Source organism: Oncorhynchus masou, chromosome 27 (genome assembly GCF_036934945.1).
Source record: "Oncorhynchus masou masou isolate Uvic2021 chromosome 27, UVic_Omas_1.1, whole genome shotgun sequence".
Lineage (NCBI taxonomy): Eukaryota > Metazoa > Chordata > Actinopteri > Salmoniformes > Salmonidae > Oncorhynchus > Oncorhynchus masou.
In genome coordinates, this window is record NC_088238.1 from 46,539,397 (window position 1) to 46,558,640 (window position 19,244).

Genomic DNA, 19,244 nt, shown 5'->3' on the forward strand with positions numbered 1-19,244 from the left:
GGAAACAGGTGCCCAGGACTCTGTCTATTGTTCCTTCCCTCAACAACAGCCAGACCCAGAGAGCGGTTTGCGTCATTGTTGGCTCCTCTGCACAAGAAGTGAGTCATGGGGGTTTGAAGGGTGAGTTAATGGGAGGAAGGAAGTCTAGGGAGGAGATGTGTGCTTTTGGTTTTGCTATCCTTGTGGGGACCAATAGTCCTTGCAAGGATAGTGAAACATTTTGCCGGTCGCCACACGGAAAATAATTATTTTACACTTCGGAGTTTGCGGTTACAATTAGGTTAGGGGTTAGGTTTAGGGTTAGGGGTAGGGTTAGGCTAAGGGTTCGGGAAAATAAGATTTTTAAATGGGAATCAATTGTTTGTTCCCCACAAGGATAGTAAAACTAACTTCTGGCTATATGTGTAGATTTGGAAAGTCCTACATCCCTAAATCCTAAATCACTCAATATTAGTATGGCGGGTAGAATGCTGAGTCCAAAATGATATTGAATATTTAGATTGCATCCATATCTTATGTCTAAATCTTTTCAGATAAATACAGTAGTACCATATCGTTGTTTCCTTAACGGTGGTACAGGAACTTAGGCATACACAAGCCATCTCCAGGGGGTATGTTATTTAGTCCTCACACGTTCAACACATACAGTACAACTTGATACAACTTGATACAAAAGAAGATACAACTCATTTGTAGTTAATGGAAATCAATTTAATTGAATTGGTATAAAACAGTCCTTGTCTTTGTCCAGCAAAAGAACACCATACAATTTCAGATATCAATATCATCTCTCATCCATTTTTTACAGTAGCATTATCTAGCTTTTATGCTCTGAGAGCCCATATTCCTTCATATACAAGAGACGAAAGTCCTGTGCCTGCTTGGACTCCGAAATAAAATAATAATTAATCACGGATGACAAGTTATAATCTTACATTTAAATAAAAAGCTTTAGAAAAACACAGCAGGGATGTAATGGGCAAATATCGGATCCAATATGACACATCATTATACAAAAGCCCCAAATATGTAAAAAATAAACATTAGTTAAAAAGCTTTTTAAAGCTGTCACAATCGGGGTAGTCTATTCACACGTTAGTGCTGAGGGCATCATGATCTTTGACCTATCTTTGTCTATATTGTTATGCAATGACATCTTTGTAGTATCCCTTCCAAATACTCAATGATCCCCAATGTGCCGCAGTCCCTAAAAATACCTGTGAGACTGGAAAATAAAGAAAACAATGGCACAAAAAACTTTCTTTCACGTGCTCTTTCCATCTCTACAGCTCTCAACCTCTCTCTCTCTCTCTCTCTCTCTCTCTCTCTCTCTCTCTCTCTCTCTCTCTCTCTCTCTCTCTCTCTAACTGATGGGCTACAAAATCATTCCATCACTCCAATCATTCACTCCTAGTAACTCTTGACAAGATCCAGGTTATACTGACCTAACTCATATGTGCCTCACTGACAGCATGTAGAGGACAGGCATCTGCATGCTATCTACATATCAGCTCAGATCTCTGGTCCTGCTGTCTTTCCCCAAATCATATTGGAACATCATGGCTTGATTGGCTAATCACTTACAGGACCCATGTACTTCCAACTATATGTTTAGGTGTTATAATGGGGTTAGGGGTTAAAGTCCGGGTTCAAAGGGAAGACATTTAACAGGCCTGCAGGATGGACTGGTAGGGGTCGGCCAGGACCTTGTAGTGGATCTTGTTGTTGGTGACGGCGCCGTGCTTCTGCCTCAGGTGGAGACGCAGCTGGCTCTTGTGGCGGACGTGCAGGTCACACTTCTCACACTGAGAGAGAGAGGGAGGGGAGGGGAGAGGGCAATGTCATGGCATCATAATGTTGTTGATGGTTGTAAACAGACAAATGATCTATTTCGTCATGGAACAACTGTTTGTATTGCAAGAGGTCAAACACAAGAGGTGTGCGGTGCGCCTGCGTGCATATGTGTGTCTGTCTGCACACGAATGTGTGTGTCAAATCAAATCAAATTGCATTCGTTACATGCGCAGATATACCACAGGTGTAGACCTTACCAGGAAATACTTACTCTCAAGTCGTTAACCAACAATGCAGTTCTTTGTAAGGTGTGAGTGATGTACTCACAGTGTAAGGCTTCTCGCCCGTGTGAATACGCAGGTGGCTCTTCAGGGTCTGCAGGTGACGGAAGCGAGTGCCACAGGTGTGACAGGGATAGGGCTTCTCCCCTGTGTGAATCAGAACATGGGCTCGCAGGTGGGCCACCTGTAGGTTAACACATGTGCACGGGTCAGCCAAATGAACATTGATAAATAACGTATTACATAACATGGCTATAACATCAACCAACAACTTTGACTTCGACCTTACACTTTGTTCCTACACACACACACACACACACACACACACACACACACACACACACACACACACACACACACACACACACACACACACACACACACACACACACACACACACACACACACACACACACACACACACACACACACACATACACACACTCTGTTCAACACCTGTCCCTCATCTGTGGTGGGTCCTCACCTGAACGAATCGGGTCCCACAGGTATCACAGTGGTAGGGCTTCTCTCCAGAGTGGATGCGGGAGTGAGTCTTCAAATTGGCGGGCCGGTTGAACTGGGCGCCACACACGTTGCAGCGGTACGGCTTGTCGCTGGCAGCAGGGGCTGGAAAAGAAGGAAAAGAGAAGTTCAATGAAACACACACAACACCTACCTATGGGGATAATCAACTGCAGTCATAATGCATAACTGTTCAACTGCTGCAATGCCTCCGTTCGTTACTTTGATGATAAATGGCACTCAAACATCATGTCATGGAGGTTTGTATGTCAAATGACCACATCATCAGATGTCATTGGTTACCTGCCTTACCTGTGCAGACAGCCTTTATCACGCTCAGGTTGTCGGAGTAACGGAATGGCAAGCTGTAATTCTTGCGCTTGATTGGGTGTTGGCAGTGATGGGCAGTCTCTGGCTCCAATGGGCAGGGTGCCAGATAGCAAGGCGAGGCTGACAGGGAGGGGCAGAAAATATATACTAATACGTATCTCATATATATATATATGTGGCACGTATGTACATTGTAAGCATACAACACAAGTATGATCTCTCACTGTTTAGCTGGAGAAAATAAGTGTTTTAGGTTGTAGTAACTGCTGTAGTACCTGTTCCTTCCTTGTGGGTGGGAGGCTCCATGGGGTGGTCCGCAGAGTGTGCTGACAGCCCTGTGAGGGGCACCAGAGGAGGGCTACGGCCAGGGACATCATAGCAGGAGACGTGCCTGGAAGACAGAACATAGTCATATAGTCAACATCAGTGCCAAGTTAGTTTAAATGGGCTATCTCCTTGGATAGTTTATTTGGTCAATATGACTTGTTGGTTTTAAAATACCAGTATTGCAAAATATTGACAACACACCTGTCATTTTGGCCAGATCCTTCCCCTGGCCACGCCTCTATAGTTGGCTTCAATGTCACCTCCATCCTATCAGAGGTGGGGGTGTGCCTAAGCTGCTGCTGGACCTCCTCAGGCTCCTCCTCCTTCACTGTGGTTATGGCACAGAATGGATTGAGGACGATGTACTTGTATTTCTTCCAGTTGCACGCCTTAGGGTCAGGGCTGTTCTTGGGTTCACCCAGGTTACAGGTTTTGGACTCAGCAGGAGAGTTGGGCTGACAGCTGGAGCGGGATGGGCTTTCTGGAGAGGGTGTGGGGAGAGGGGATTCAGGCTCCAACTTTAGTTCCTTTGACCTGGGCTTACGGGTCAGGAAAGTCCCTGGCTGCAGAGAGGCCCGGATGTCTCCAGGGACCCTGCAGGAGAAAAAAAGGAACTCATGTAATGAGCAAACTGAACATAGACAATGGCACATAGACAATGGCACATAGAGACAAACGCACACACACGGTACTGACAAAGCAGACACATGTACACACACACTCACTCTCTCTCACTCTCTCACCTGGCTGAGTCAGGGCAAATATGGCCCTCAGCCTCTGCTGCAGGCTGTGAGGGGGTGGAGACAGCGAGAACAGACGGGCGGGGTCTTCCATTGGGACTGGGAGGAACTCCCCCTGAGGGTGCGTCAAACACTGCAGACACCGTGGAGTCCAGCTCCACTTGAGGGGGCGTCCCTCTCATCCTCTCACTGTGTGGGGAAACAAAAGGAACTGTCAGGTAACGCCAGTCAAAACCAATTAACTATAGACCATAGGTAAAGGATTCTTTAACATAGTTTCGACCAGCAGCCATGGCGCCTGTAGGACAGATTTAGAAGCCTATTTAAAGCTTAAAACGTTTACAGCCTATTGAAGTCTACCCCAAAGTCTCTAGCTGACATGGTATTTCAGTCAATTTTCAGTAAACTTTCCCAATGGGTGATTTTAGTTTATCCTGTTAGCGAGCATCATCACTCTCTTACCTCCCACCCCCCAAGGCTCACCCATAGACTTATAGAAAAAAGGGGCTCACATGTGTAACATGAAAGCTCTGCAGGTGTCAGCCACGTGGTCCATCTGCAGGTAGGTGGCGACGGCGAGCACCCCGGGGACGGTGTGTGACGTGAGAGGCAGCCGGGAGGTGTACATGAAGTCCAGAAGCAGGGAGACGCTGGAGGGGTCCAGGGAGTCAGGGAGAGACAGGGTTAGGGCCTGGCCTCCAGCACCACTCTGTACGGGGGAGGACACACGATGGCAGTACAGGGAGTAGAAGAACCCACTGAGAGAGAGAGACAGAATGTGCAATTTAGTGCAAGAACAAGAAGAAAAAGAACAAGAAGAACAAGAACAAGAAGATTACAATGCATATTATCCTCTGAGCTGACCTGCAGGCAATGAGCACAGCACAGTGTGCCTGCAGTTGGGCAGCGCCCACCATGAGGGTGGCATCGGTCAGAATGTTCCGGTGCCTCAGCTCATTCAGATTCAGTAGGACATCGTTGGAGTGGCGCGTAAACTCCTTCACATATCCCTCCGCAACAACCGCATCAGACGCCACCACCGCACGCCTTCCTCCAACCTGGTATCCCTCCACCACCTGGATCTTGCTCATCTTTTGTTTGGGAGAGGAAGGAAAAAGATATATAACGGTAGAGTTGCAATGGCACTATGTATTATATTAAAGTTTCTAAATAAAATGTACAATGTACTGCCCCAGTAAAAGTGCAGCTCTCTCACATTGACCTACCTTGTTGAGGAAGGCACCAGCTAGAGAATACATAGAGGGCAGTCTCCTGGACGCCTCTGTTAGGTGAGACCAGCTCCCTACTCGTACCTGCAGGAAGCAAAACATGACAACACTGAAACATAATGCAACTTAATATGAAATACTTCATGCACTAGACATGGATTTCATTACATCATGAAAAATACCAACAACAAAAAAGAAATAGCCATAAAAATAGATTCTTATCAACAACATAATTCGCCCTCCGGGTGAAACCATGTTGATAGAATGTACTTTTAGACAGAAAAGTGGTATAACGAGCATCCCTGACGCCGGTTTCAATCACACCAATCCAGGCAACCCCTAAATGTTATCAAACATCATGAAGCATGATCGAACCCTTAAATAAACATCTAGGTAACCACTCACCCCGACCAGCAGGGACGAGAACCAATGTGCACAATGCTGACCTCGCAACCCTCAGTTCAACTGTCAGCTACCTCAATATAGCTATCCCAAGATATAACCTACCACAGCTGTCTGAGAAAGACTGTGGAGGTTAGCCGGAGGGAGGGGAGTCTTTATAACATAGCTCAGGAAGCCGCATGCAGACCAGCTCCACTCATGTCCTCTTTCCTCAACGGCCCACACGTACCCTGGAAGCTGTGCTGCCTGCAGGAAAAGGCCACCCGGCAGGGTATTTTTAGTGGACTATTAGTTTTTCTAACCCCATAGTCTCTGCAAACAAAGTAATGGCAGGAAAGTGGTGTGACTAGAACAAATATATATGAGGATCCGAAGGGAATAGGGATTATGTTGCTGAGGGTGAGGCTCTCCAGGAGCTGAACCTTAGGGTCAGAGAAGACCATCCTCCATCCTCCACCACCAACGCCTTCCTCCCCATGAACCCTCTCCAGGAAGTTAAAGAACACCTACATGTTAGATAAACAAACCTTGTTCCAAACTCACAACCTGCCCCTTGGGAACTGAGGCTCTTCAGATATCAGAGAAGGGACCATTCTTGAAATGTAACATTGTATAGACAGAGCAGAAGCCATTGACTTGATGGATTTAACGTTGCACTTCCACATACATCAGGCTGAAACATTTTCTTTCACACCATACTATATGCGTATATAGTATCCTTACACAACTCACTGCAACTTAGGGTGAGCATACAGCCAAATCTGTGTGAAAATCAGACAGAGACTCACAAATGACATGATGTATACCTCTTAGTCATGCAGTCATAAAGAGTATATTTCTGAGGTGACAGATCCAGGTGAATGTAAAGTTATGAGCTCTCTGTAAAGTCTTCCGGAAGCTTCTGGCCTACTGCCTGAGGGGAGAGGCCAACGTGTCATGGGCACTTAGAGGAAGGAAACGGGAGAGTGTGGGGAGGGAGGGGGGCGATATGGGAGATACTCTCTCCCTGGCTTGCAAAACAACAACCACCAAGACTATTAGAAAAGCAGAGGACAGATGCGCAGGAACTGCCGAACACACACACACACACACACACACGCACACACACACCATATATGAATGCATCCTGCGAGGCGCACCAAGAAGAGGAGGAAAACGCCTGCGCAGGACATCCGTCAATAATAAGTGGAGCAGGAGACATGGGGAGGGGATGAGGGAGGGGAGGGGGGAACAAAGTGTCAAAGGTCAGCATTAACTTAAAAACAAGTGGAAAAGTGAGCATCTTAAGCACAGCCTTGGTTCACAAAGAGGTGCATGACATTACAAAACACAGACCTAATAGACGGGCTGCTTCAGTGCACCATGAACTTGCATTTCCTTCAGATCAAATAATTCTGACAGAACCGGAGGACCTTGAGCGAGTTTCAAGGCGTCTATCGGTAGGTCAAGACCAGAAGGAGATAAGAGTCAAGAGAGAGAGAGGCCCGCCCTTGCAGAAACAGCAGACAGTCCATAGGGATGATGCAAACTGCAAACCTGAGATTTCAGTTTCTGTTGAATGTGTTTTTCTTTTTTATCGTTTTGTGGTTTTACAAGCAGTGAGAGAGGGTAGGTTTTCCACCATTTAAGGAAAACAAGCGTTGAATCTGTCAAGATGATGCAGATAATACTCCCTGATTCGTATTATTTAATCTCTGTAATAGGGTGTTAAAGTTATTATGCATGAAACAACAAATTCATGGACTGTTGAAGCCAACCCAAATCAAATAGAAGAAAAATACTTCCCTTTAAAAGGAGACCAATGTTAATCCCATTTTTCTGTCAGTGAAAAATTAATTTTGTAGGAGTTGAAATATATGTGTACAAGCTGCAAACAACGACAAATCAACCAATATGGCCATGTTTGGGTATAAACCCATAGTGTAAATGCGAGTCGGAAGCAGAGTGTTTTGCCCAGGGTGTTGAGTGCATGTGTGTTTGTCCTTGTGCTTGTATTTGTTTTGATGGAGGCCAGATCAATTGTGTCTTATAAAAAAGGGAAAAAAAGATGAAAGATAAACAACATTTAAGAAAACAGAGAAAAAGATGTAGCCTGGGTCTAAGATACTTCCAGGCATTGTGAGAGGAACGGAAGAGGGGGGCGGTTGAGGAAAAGTGAGAACATTACTAAACAGGTTCGCCAATGAGCGGAAGCCATTCGGTCTGTCCAGTTGGCAAGGCTCTGCTAGCTAACGGAGACTTCCCCTTGTTCACCCAATCTGTCAGTGTCCACTACTATGCCCATGTAAATGATAGGAGTTTTATAAAAACTTTAATTTGGAAGGTTGTGGTTATTGTAGTGTGTTATGGTTGTCGTTCTGATACTGTATGTGCAGGACTAGAGACCGGTTGGGTGAAACATCACCTCCGTACAGTAACATTGTGGTTATATAATCAAGGGCAAAGGTCAAGAATCTTACCAAATAAAACAAGACAGAGTTAAAGAGTACAATTTAAAGAACACTCTAAAATACTTAGCTTTTTTGATTATGCACATTTTTCATAATGCATTTGACAATGAATTCTTGCATGTTTGACTATATTTCCTATTTTGTTTCTGGTTCTAAAGCACAAAAAATGCAATTCCGGGAAAGCTCTTGATTGGGCTGTCGCTTTGTTGCTTGGGGAACGACTTTACTACATACCTTAAAAGGTGTTGACAACAAGAGCCTGAAACAATAACACAGATTCATATAAACTGTTTCTTCCTGTGCTTGCCAAAAATTCTGGACATATAAGGGCAAGCTGTAACCACTATCCTGATAGAGAAGGTTAGAGGGGGGGTGTAGGAATTTTGTCTCCCTTAGATGGTGGTAGGAATTAGAAAAAAATAACAGAAAACCGGTGCAATGAAAAACAATAAAGCAAAACATATTGAAATAGAGCTTCATTTGAAGCACTGTCTGGGGACATAGGCGAGTGGGTGAGACAGAGAGGGAGCAAGATACAGTGCCTTCGAAAAGTATTCAGACCTCTTGACTTTTTCCACATGTTTTTTATTTTATTTATGTTTTTTTATTCTAAAATGTATTAAATAGTTTTTCCCCCTCATCTATCTACACACAATTCCTTTGACGCCATGGCTTGTTTTTTGCTCTGAAATGCACTTTCAACTGTGGGACATTATATAGACAGGTGTGTGCCTTTCCAAATCATGTACAATCAATTAAATGTACCATAGGTGGACTCTAATCAAGTTGTAGAAACATCTCAAAGTTGATCAATGGAAGCATGATGCACCTGAGCTCAATTTCGAGTCTGATAGCAAAGGGTCTGAATATTTATGTAAATAAGGTATTTCTGTTTTTGCTTTGCTTATAGGACATTGTGTGTAGATTGATGAGGAAAAACATATACTTAATACAATTCTATCTATCTATCTGTCTGTCTATCTTTTTGCAAAGGCTTCTTTGTAAAATGAAGAACATTGTTTGTCAATTGCAAATTCCTAGAAGCCTATCATGTGCAGATGTAAGGCTAAGAATTTAATTTAATTCAGATTACAGCGTCTGTAACAGCATGAGTAGTGCAGTTGAGGTAATCTCCATTTCGAAGTAGTACATTTTCATCTTCATAACTGGCTGATCCCTCTGTAATGTACAACATGCTGCACGTCATACCCCATCCTCCTACTTCATGCATGTGCTCATGGTCCACCACGTTTTTTTATTAATAATAAATTAATACATTCATGGTTCACCACGAAGTTCACGTCGCACATTTGAAAGGCTATGATGACGTAGCAAGCTGAAGGCCTGTGATAAAAGCAGGATCCTTGAGAAAGTAGGTTACTAGACGAAAAAAATAAGTAGCTAACTGTAAAGAGCTACTTTTATTCTACACCGAATAACGCAAAGATTAATTTCGCGTGCTTGTGTTAAAGTGTAGGCTATCCTTCATGTGTAGCCCAAACAAACAACTAAACAAACATGTCATTACGGTAATTGTTGTAATTGACCTGCATTATATCGCAAATAGACTTCAGTGTAACTGACCAATTTGATATCCCTAGCTAGGCGACATTGACGCTGTAGCAAGCAAAATTGGATTAAAACTGAAAAAGTGAATCATTTTATAGACATAATTAGTTAGCCTACCAACTAGCGTACACATGTTCTTTGCCTCAGCGTAATTTGACAAAGCAATAGTTTCTACATTTGATCGTGTATAAAGTTGCGGTGCAAGTAGGCTATAAGATGTAACATTGTTTGTACGTGATCTTGCCTCCTTGTCGCTTCACTGAAATATCTTTCGTTTGTAAATGAGTATGAAGACGAGGAGACCGAATGCTTTGGGATTTTAAGAGGTAGGACATCTTAATTCCAGCCTATTCGCCGTAGCCTACAATACCTACGTCCCAATCGCAGTAGTCGTGTTATTGTTTTAATTGCTGAAGTTTTGGTAGGCTGGAATTGCAACAATGTAAAGTTGCTATTGCTGCGACAATGTATCAACTCCAGCTCTCCAATTCAATTTACGTTTGACAGTTAATCGAAAGTGTGGTTCTCATGACTAGGCTACTTATATCAAGTTGGTAGGTGGTCTTGTGATCCACCGTAAGACTAAAACAAATGGATTTTAATCACAGAATGATAACGCCGCGGTTATAAATTATCCGGCCCAGCAATCCTCGGATTTGAGTGTGTGCTCAGCCGGATTTAGGTTTAAATCAGATCGGTGGGAGGAGGGACAGCTACTCCATAACATATAGACCATGACTCGAGCCATTAACTTGTAGTTAACACAATGCAAACTACGTTATACATTTGATAGTTTATAAATATGAGGTGTAAGGTAGATTAATTATCACCACAGGGGCTGTCATGTTCAAAGTTTGGAGAAGAATGTATTGTATCCTAATAATATTGTAGGCCTAATTACAGTCCCATCCTTACAGCTGTACCCTACCAGTCAGTGGTTTTCTTTTTTCCACTGTACTGTGTATTTTGTTATGAACCAGGTGCCTAAGCAGAGACATCATTGCACAACATTTCCTCTCTTGTTTTTGGTGTTACAACTTAATTTGGGATCATTTAGAGTTGAGTGTAAACGTCAGAGACAATAACTATTGTAGTAGATACAGACCCATGGGTAATAGTGGGACAAACCATAGGTCTCGCACCTGTGGGGTTTGTGTGCGTTTTTGAGTGTGTGTTTTGGCGCACTCTGGAACAGAGTCGAATACTACATCGCTAAAACAATGTTTGCCAGCTTCCTTTGATAAACAACCAGAAATTACTATAGATGTCCTGCTTTCTTTCCAAATAATGTAGTGTTTTCTGAATATTTAGGCAAGTTAGTTGGCTAACTCATTGATCCTGCTTTGTAGTATACCCCTCTGGTGCCTCTGTTGGCTGGAATTCCCTTATGATTGGGAGTGCACTATCAAAATTTATTCGTCATATGCCCCCTGTAACATTAACGTGAAATGCCTACTTACAAGCCCGTAACCACCAGTGCAGTTCAAGAAGAGTTAAGAATATATTTACCAATTAAACTAAAGTAAAGAGTAACATAATAACCATTACCGAGTCAGTGTGTGGGGGTACAGGTTAGTTGAGGTAATCTGTACATGTAGGTAGGGGTGAAGTGACTATGCATACATAATAAACAGCGAGTATCAGCAGTGTACAAAACCAATGGGGGGTCAATGTAATAGTCTGGTGGCCATTTGATTAATTGTTCAGCAGGCTTATGGCTTGGGGGTAGAAGCTGTTAAGGAGCCCCTTTCTGTCCTAGACTTGGCGCTCTGGTACCGCTTGCTGTGCGCTAGCAGAGAAAACAGTCTGATTTGGGTGACTGGAGACTCTGACAATTTTATGGGCTTTCCTTTGACACTGGCTATGATATAGGTCCTGGATGGCAGGAAGCTTGGCCACAGTGATGAACTGGGCCGTATGCACGACCCTCTGAAGCACCTTAGGGTCAGATGCCGAGCAGTTGCCATAGTTGCTTCTCAACTATAAGCCTATTGTTAAACCACGTATGTGAGTTGACATAGGACATCCAGGTTGAAGCATCTCTGGGTTTACAGTGCTTACCTATGACCTAAATATGCCAACAGAAAGTATGTTGGTTTGGCTGTTTAAAAAAAATCTACTTGCCAAAATAGGACTTGCAGCTGTTTTCGTCTTAATATAAGAACCTTATTAATACCAACATGTAAGTGTTTTGTTATAGTTTTAAATTGTAACAGTTTAATCGCGACAACCTTTTTTTCAGAACCCTGACATGTCTGGTCCTACCTGGCCGCCTCCAAAGACTCTGGGTAGCCCAGTGAGACCGGTCCCTCGACTGTCCCAATCTGGACCAGCCGTGTACAGACAGCTGCCCATGAAGGTTTCCTCAGACACCCGGCCCAAGTATGTGGTCCATGACCAGAACAGAGGAGGAGGCGGAATGGCCGCTAGGTACTTGGCTACAAGATCCACAGGTAAGAACACAGTGGTGGGCCTTACATTACACTGGTCTTGTCTTGTGTGAAACCTTGCTATAATGAACTTGTGCTGGACTATTGTGAAAATCAGAAGTCCGTTATTCTGTAGCTCAAGCCTTGGAGTAGAGCGTTGGTCCTGACACACTACTGAGTACATCAACACCTTTGGTGATTAGCACTTGACGTAAATAAACATCTTGATGTAAATAAATGTTTGTCATGTGATTAATGTTAAGTGTGTACATGGTGGTTATTAAGTCTTGTTTGTAAATGTAAAGTGCACTGTTTTGTATGTGTTCTACAGCTGGGCCCATGCAGCACCACCACCAAGAGGACCCAGGGTTTCACCCTAAATCTATTGACCACTACTACCAACCACCTCCCCACCGGCTCAAAGAAGACCAATCCTTGAACCCTCACATGGACCGCTACCAGCTGATGGTAGGTTGTAATTGCATCTGTAGCCTGGAATTCCCACTGATTATTGGTCCATTTCACCATGGTGTTTAGTGTACTTTCTAGGCAAGGATTTGTAGTAATGTAATTTTGTTATGAAGCCAGAAATTGCTCAGTAATATTAAAATAAAAATGTATTGGGACAAAGGACAAACACGTGCACATTTCTACATTTGCTCTACCTATTCATCTCCTTCTGTTGTGACATTTTATAAAGGCACCCATCTTTATTATGTGATCCTGCTCAATTTTCTAAAGCACCACTCCAACATCGATGCAGAGATTGACTCGCTCACCTGCATGCTAGCCGATCTGGACAGCCATCCACAAAACAGCGCACAGGTAGGCTACCTGACTGACTACATGGGACTGTGAGGAATGATATATATATATATTTATTTATTTATTTATTGTTCCATTCTTTCGCAGCTGTACGACAACGTGCCTTACGACAAACACATCTCAGGGGACTGCTACAAACCCTCAGCCCAGCTAGGAGAACCCTCTCAGGGTAGGCAGTCCATGGGATTCTCCCCTCACCCCCAATCCCAGTCCCAGTACCCTCCTGCACACCCATACCCCAGTGATCCCCACCAGGGTCTCCAGTACTTCCCTCAGGCAGACTACACCGTCGCCCAGGTATCCAAACGCTACCCCCAGCCTGTCCCTGCCCCCTACACTACCGCCTCCACTCCTACTGGCCCGAGGTTTAGTGTCCAGGTCAAAACAGCCCAGCCTGTCACCAACTCCCAGACTGGTAGGCAAGCCGAACAGGCTTACACCCCTCCCCCACACCGCCAGCACGCGTTGTGGCCCCCATCCCAGAATCAGACGGGCCCCCTGGGCTGGTACCCTCCACAACCCGATTCCCAAGCCCAGGAGCTGCACTCTGAGAAGGGTTACAAGGGGAGTGATGCAGGGTCTGGAGGGAGAGCTACCCAGTGCCCCATGTCCAATAGAGGCCCAGAGACTCACCAATCAGGGTCAGGCTCGGCACCAAGCTCCGCCTATCAGCCTAGTAAGGTGAGTGTCTGTGGAGTTCAAACATCTACGACTGTTTGTGGTGTCTTTTTTTTTAAGGTAAACTGGTCCTTTTTGAATACTTATCTTCAGTCTCTTGGTTTCACTGACCTAAATGGGAAAGTAAAGTCTCTATGTTCATCTTAATGGAAAAAGTTCATATATTTGTCAAGCAGGGGACAGCAGCTCTGAGGCCAGAGGAGGAGTTGGACCAGCTCACTAAGGAGTTGGTGTATGACATGAATCATCCCCCTACAGAAGAATACTTTGGTACGTTCCACTTTTTCTAATAAAATTGTATGTCCTTTGTTTTGACTGGACTGTTATTACATCTTAATTTTTCCTTGGGTGACACAGTTCCTTTCAATGCCACAATATGTCCCTCCCATTTTCCTCATCTCTTCTCCCCTTTCAATACAACCAGGTCGCTGTGCACGTTGCGGTGACAACGTCCTTGGCGACGGCAGTGGTTGTATTGCCATGGATCAGGTGTTCCACGTGGAGTGTTTCACTTGCATCACCTGCCACACTCGTCTCCGGGGGCAACCGTTCTATGCCCTGGACAAGCAGAGCTACTGCGAGAGCTGTTACATTGTGAGTGGCTGTCACTGACTGTCCTCTTTGTATTGAGAAGGCTCTTCTCGCTCTCTTTTGTTCTATGTTTCTTTTTAGCAGTATTCTCTCAATTCATCAGTTGATCTTGCCTTCTCTTTCACTCTTTCTCGGCGTCTATCTCCATAACTATCAGCTTCTCTCTCACACACACGCTATTCTGTCTGAACCTGTGCTGCCCCTCTCCCTCCCCCCTCAGAGTACCCTAGAGCGCTGCTCCAAGTGCTCCAAGCCCATCCTGGACCGTATCCTACGGGCCATGGGCAATGCCTACCACCCGCGCTGCTTCAACTGTGTTGTGTGTGGCTGCTGCCTGGATGGTGTGCCCTTCACCGTGGACGCCACCTACCAGATCCACTGTATAGATGACTTCCACAGGTTAGAAAGACGGACGCGAATTACGCTTTGAGTTTAAGTTTTAGGCATGCGTCTATTGGACAGATTATTATATCTGATTGTCAGTTTTCCACCCTCTGAACTCTGTTAGTGTTGACTCTGAAACTTCCAGCCTCCTGTCCCACACAGGAAGTTTGCCCCTCGCTGCTCAGTGTGTGGCCAGGCCATCATGCCCGAGCCTGGCCAAGAGGAGACGGTCAGGATAGTGGCGCTGGACCGCAGCTTCCACGTCAACTGCTATGTGTGTGAGGTGAGTGGTCACTGTGTGCGTGTGTTAGTTAAACATCTCATTCTAGTTGAGTGATGTTTGGCAGGCCATCACGTCAAAAGTTCACAGCCCAATCAGTTGAACCCAATCCAGTGTTCCTGGATTAACCCTGTGTGTGTGTTTTCTCTGTCCCCTCCAGGAGTGTGGTCTGCTCCTGTCGTCTGAGGGTGAGGGGCGAGGCTGTTACCCCTTGGACGGTCACATCCTGTGTAAGGGCTGCAGCGCCCGGCGCATCCAGGACCTCTCCGCTAAAATATCCACTGACTGCTAACCAACTAAGGAAAATCACATCTTACCTTTTTAACCTATGACCCCCTCAACCCTTTCATTACTTTCACCTGCTTTACGTAGAAGTTGCCGTAAGGACCAGATCTGGAATCAGTTCTACCCTTCTTTGACTCATAATCTTAACCACAAGGGGGAAATGTTAACCTGACTTGAGATCAGTGTCGAAGGGCATCTTCAGCCCCCTTCACTTTAATCCTCTCAGCCTTTCTTTATACTTCAGATGCCCAAAGCTGAGGAATCAGTAGTAGTTGGCCTACTATTGAACCTCAATCTGACAGTCTTCAATATGAAGTCATTATTTAATTTCCCTTGACCAGGTTTATTTGTACAGGTTCAAGACAGGGTATTGAAACATGGCTTGACAATAAGTTCGACCCCTATCCCCTTCCGTATCCTCTGCTTTACACTATCACCTATCCTCTACATTCTCTACCCCTACTCCCTTTCCACCACACCCTATCCCCTACCCCTCAGTCCCATAGCAGTACTGTATAGAGCCCCTGACCTGCAGGCAGCAGGGGCTGCACTACCCCAAACCCTTCATTCCACCATTGCTCATCTCACACACTATCCTGCATGTTGCACACTAGAGCTGTTTGAATACTCATACTAACCATACTATTTGTGATGTGAATTGTCTATATACTATGCTTATTGGTCATAGTATGGAAATAGTTAGTATGCCAAACGTTCCTGTATATCTTACTAAATGGTTTCTTGCACCAAAATAAGAAGTAATCCAGTAATCGAAAGGTTGCTGGATTGAATCCCCGAGCTGACAATGTAAAAATCTATCTTTCTGCCCCTGAACAAGGCAGGTAACCCATTGTTCCTCTGTAGGCGGTCATTGCAAATAAGAATTTGTTCTTATCTAACTTGCCTAGTTAAATAAAAGTCATTACAGCAGTATATTCAGGCGGTATGTTAGCTAGGCTACTTATACATTCGTTGCCTACTTATACATCAAACTTGCCAGTATCTTATCTATAGGCTATCTAACTACCCAACGTTTATTGACTTGCTTATTCCCGTCATTCTTAGTTTAGCTAAATGGCATAGTCGTTGGACATTCGGATGCTTTCTTAAATTCTCGTCTGTGTACCAGAGCGCAGGATAATTCATTTACAAGCGCTCAACACCTGTTGAATATGGCCGGTGTCAGTAAACGTCGGCAAAAAAACGTACTTAAATTGTTGCCAGCAGCACAGTTAGTCACTAACGCTCTGGAATACATGAACACTGCATAATCAGATCTGCTAGGGCGAGTAAATGGTCAGTGGTTTCATTTGTCTGGATGTAGCCAATGTTAGCTTGGGGTCAGAAGGCTGAAATAAACTTTACTCCTCGTCCAGAGCGTCCAGTGTGCGCTCAGAGAGCGGAATGCTCTGAATTTACAAGCGCAGTCTGGCACTCCAGATTGAGTTTAAGAACACACCCGAAGTCGTAAAACGTCTTATCTAGTAATTTATGCAAACTAGCTAGTAAGAGGTTGTATATTAACATTCACAACTTCCGGTAGACAGGCGAAGCGCTAGTACCTTCAACTGTAAGGATCCCATTTCGTTCACAGTATACTGACATGAACTAATCGTTTGTAGTACTCATTATGTACTATACAGTATGTTAGTATGGGTATTTCCAACACAGATCATGTCTCACACACACGATCCTGCATATGTTGCACACTGTCTCACACACTATCCTACCAGACACAGGTGGGACATGAAAGGAGCTCTATGGAAAATAATGATTGATATATATTGACGATGTGGTGGATGATAACATGAACATTAGGTGATATTGAGGAAGAGGATAATGAGGAATACAATGTCTTCCTTGCTGTTGGGTAACAGTCCAGATAATGGAACATGTATTTTTTTATACCACTAAAGTTAATAACCGTGCTGATCTGCCTCATAAGCAAAGTACACACATGCAAAGTATTTCTGTGACTGAGTTTATATTGCAGGTGGTTTTGGTTGTGGAGTGAATGTGTTTGGAGACCTTTCATTGGAGACCAAGTGGGTGTAGTCAGTGTGTTGTGCAGTGAATAAGAGTTTTTAGAAAGTAGACGGAAAGAAAGATTGGTTAGAGAGAACATGATCAGTAAAGTCGATCCTTTGATCTCATTGGATGTTAATAACGTATTTTTTAAATTTAAATGCAACCTTTTTTTAAACTAGGCAAATCCGTTAAGAACAAATTCTTATTTACAATGACTGCCTACCCCAGCCAAACCGGACAACGCTGGGCCTATGGGACTCCCAATCATGGCCGGATGTGATAGACTGGAATCAAACCAGGGACTGTAGTGATGCCTCATGCAGTGCCTTAGACCGCTGCGCCACTCGGGAGCCCTTATGCACTGTAGCCCGTCATGTAATGGTATTTGGCACCACATGACAGAACATAACATCAATATTGTATTCCCCAGGACAGCGTTTTGTAGAATGATAATGGTACTGCATTTCAGAGAATGTTACTTGTATACCAGTCCAAACCCCCTCTTTTAAAATGTGAATGTGCTTTTCAAATGTTTTTCCTTTTTAAATATTTGGGTTGATTTGATATGTTACAATGAAGATGAATAAGGTGCAATGAAGTATGCTTGCCATTGTCTTAGTTTTTCTCGGTCGCTTTGGTGCATTTTTCACATCATCCCTAACATGTGCTAAACAATAAGTGCATTTTCAGAACAATTTGTACAAACTGCAATATACAATAGATATGTTTCTAAAGCTAGTCAGTCACTAAAAATCCTTAGTCCATCTCTCAAAAGTAAATATTCATGCCAATGATCATGAGAATGATCATCAGAATGTTGTCATTGTTCACGAACAAGGTCGTCAAAATGTTTAGGCATGTTGTCAATGTAACTGTACTTTGACAGTATTACCTGATGTAAACTTTGGCTATAGTTTGGATGACAGTTACTGTATTGAAAATGCACAAGGCTGCACTTCTATAGCATATCAATTTCAACAATACTATTTACATATTACTGTATGTGGGTTATTGATTGAAAGAGACTGGACAACCCAATGGGCACAAAGGGAAAAAAAACTAAATTAGAAAGAAACATGGGAAACCACCCCTAAGGCACAACTTTGCCCGTTGTGCTGTCTCTACACATCCAGACGTTCCTGTCTGTCGGCCCACATATTCTCATCCACATCACACCGGATATTTTCCCTTCCAATGCAACGTGGAAAGAATCTTTTGGAATGCCTTATCCATCCTCTGCAGGCGTCTACTGTGATGTCCTCACATGCTGCATCCATTGCAGCCAGCAGGGTCATCTGTGTGTGTGGCTGACGATCGTACACCTTCCACCTCCATGCTGAAAATAACTCCTCAATTGGGAGGAATTCTATGAGCATCCTCGGGTGGGTCACAAACCATTGCCTTATGATGTTTGATTGATGGAAACTCACATTATCACAAATGACCACATACTTTGGGAAATCCTCTCTAAACAGACCTCTCATCATCAGGGATGAGAGCCCTGTAGAGTCTTTAAAAAGTTGAGTAGATGCTGGGTGTTGCATGGCCCTATAAGGGGGATATGGGTTAGGACACCATGCTCCGAAATAGCAGCACACATGGTGATATTTCCTCCCCGTTGGCCTGGCAAATCCACAGTAGCTCTGTGACCAATGATATTCCGACCCCACCTTCTGCATTTGATCAGGTTGAAGCCAGCCTCATCCACGTATACAAAGTTGTGAGAGGGTTCACTTGATTCCAACTCCATTATACGCTATATCCCAGAATACACAGTTGAATTTGTTTTGATAAGGAAGAGTGACAAAATGTACATATATTGCATGTTCCTTCCACAGCAATGGAAATGTGTGCAGTTTATGCTTACTGTACTATGTATCACTATAAAATGTTGCTGTAAAGTAGTTACATAGATATGTTTTACCTGTACATGCTGGTACCGTAGCTCCTTAACTCTGTCCTCATTCCCTTGGACTGGTACATGGTACAGCTGTTTCATACTCATCTGGTTTCTATGCAGCACCCTGTCAATGGTTGAGATGCTAACCGTATGGATGTTTTCAAAGACATCGTTGTCTTCTATAATGGTCCTTTGTATTT

General features: G+C 44.0%; 2 protein-coding genes across 6 annotated transcripts; one reads left to right on the forward strand and one right to left on the reverse strand.

The window, feature by feature from the left end:
* Positions 1-670: 670 nt before the first annotated feature.
* LOC135516323 (B-cell lymphoma 6 protein homolog) lies at positions 671-5,970 on the reverse strand. Of its 2 annotated transcripts, none has more exons than XM_064940506.1 (11): positions 5,629-5,970; positions 5,221-5,307; positions 4,859-5,085; positions 4,507-4,752; positions 3,998-4,183; positions 3,456-3,848; positions 3,203-3,318; positions 2,901-3,047; positions 2,560-2,702; positions 2,122-2,259; positions 671-1,805 (listed from the first exon to the last, which is right to left on the reverse strand). In XM_064940506.1, exons 2-11 carry the CDS (start codon positions 5,251-5,253, stop codon positions 1,665-1,667), a joined length of 1,770 nt encoding a protein of 589 aa, XP_064796578.1. In that variant the 5' UTR covers positions 5,254-5,307; positions 5,629-5,970; the 3' UTR covers positions 671-1,664. The 2 variants fall into 2 exon arrangements, with proteins under 2 accessions (XP_064796578.1, XP_064796579.1); XM_064940507.1 differs by having other exon boundaries at positions 2,910-3,047; positions 5,629-5,969.
* A 3,394-nt stretch (positions 5,971-9,364) lies between these two features.
* LOC135516324 (thyroid receptor-interacting protein 6-like) lies at positions 9,365-17,747 on the forward strand. Of its 4 annotated transcripts, none has more exons than XM_064940509.1 (10): positions 9,365-9,447; positions 11,887-12,097; positions 12,405-12,541; positions 12,815-12,898; positions 12,986-13,579; positions 13,750-13,846; positions 14,001-14,170; positions 14,388-14,566; positions 14,714-14,834; positions 14,992-17,747. In XM_064940509.1, the coding sequence occupies exons 2-10, from the start codon at positions 11,896-11,898 to the stop codon at positions 15,121-15,123; spliced, it is 1,716 nt and encodes a 571-aa protein (XP_064796581.1). In that variant the 5' UTR covers positions 9,365-9,447; positions 11,887-11,895; the 3' UTR covers positions 15,124-17,747. The 4 variants fall into 4 exon arrangements, with proteins under 4 accessions (XP_064796581.1, XP_064796580.1, XP_064796582.1 ...); XM_064940508.1 differs by lacking the exon at positions 9,365-9,447 and adding an exon at positions 9,458-9,970; XM_064940510.1 differs by lacking the exon at positions 9,365-9,447 and adding an exon at positions 9,458-9,970 and having other exon boundaries at positions 13,753-13,846.
* The last annotated feature ends 1,497 nt before the right edge of the window (positions 17,748-19,244 follow it).

Coding starts and splice junctions, on each gene's coding strand:
- LOC135516323 (XM_064940506.1), bottom strand. CDS start 5,253: ATGTATTCTCTAGCTGGTGCCTTCCTCAACAAG. Junction 3,849..3,997: donor ATTTGCCCTGACTCAGCCAG/GTGAGAGAGTGA, acceptor TTTCTCCTGCAG/GGTCCCTGGAGACATCCGGG. Junction 1,806..2,121: donor CGGGCGAGAAGCCTTACACT/GTGAGTACATCA, acceptor TCTCTCTCTCAG/TGTGAGAAGTGTGACCTGCA.
- LOC135516324 (XM_064940509.1), top strand. CDS start 11,896: ATGTCTGGTCCTACCTGGCCGCCTCCAAAGACTCTGGGTAGCCCAGTG. Junction 13,580..13,749: donor CCGCCTATCAGCCTAGTAAG/GTGAGTGTCTGT, acceptor ATATTTGTCAAG/CAGGGGACAGCAGCTCTGAG. Junction 14,567..14,713: donor TGTATAGATGACTTCCACAG/GTTAGAAAGACG, acceptor TGTCCCACACAG/GAAGTTTGCCCCTCGCTGCT.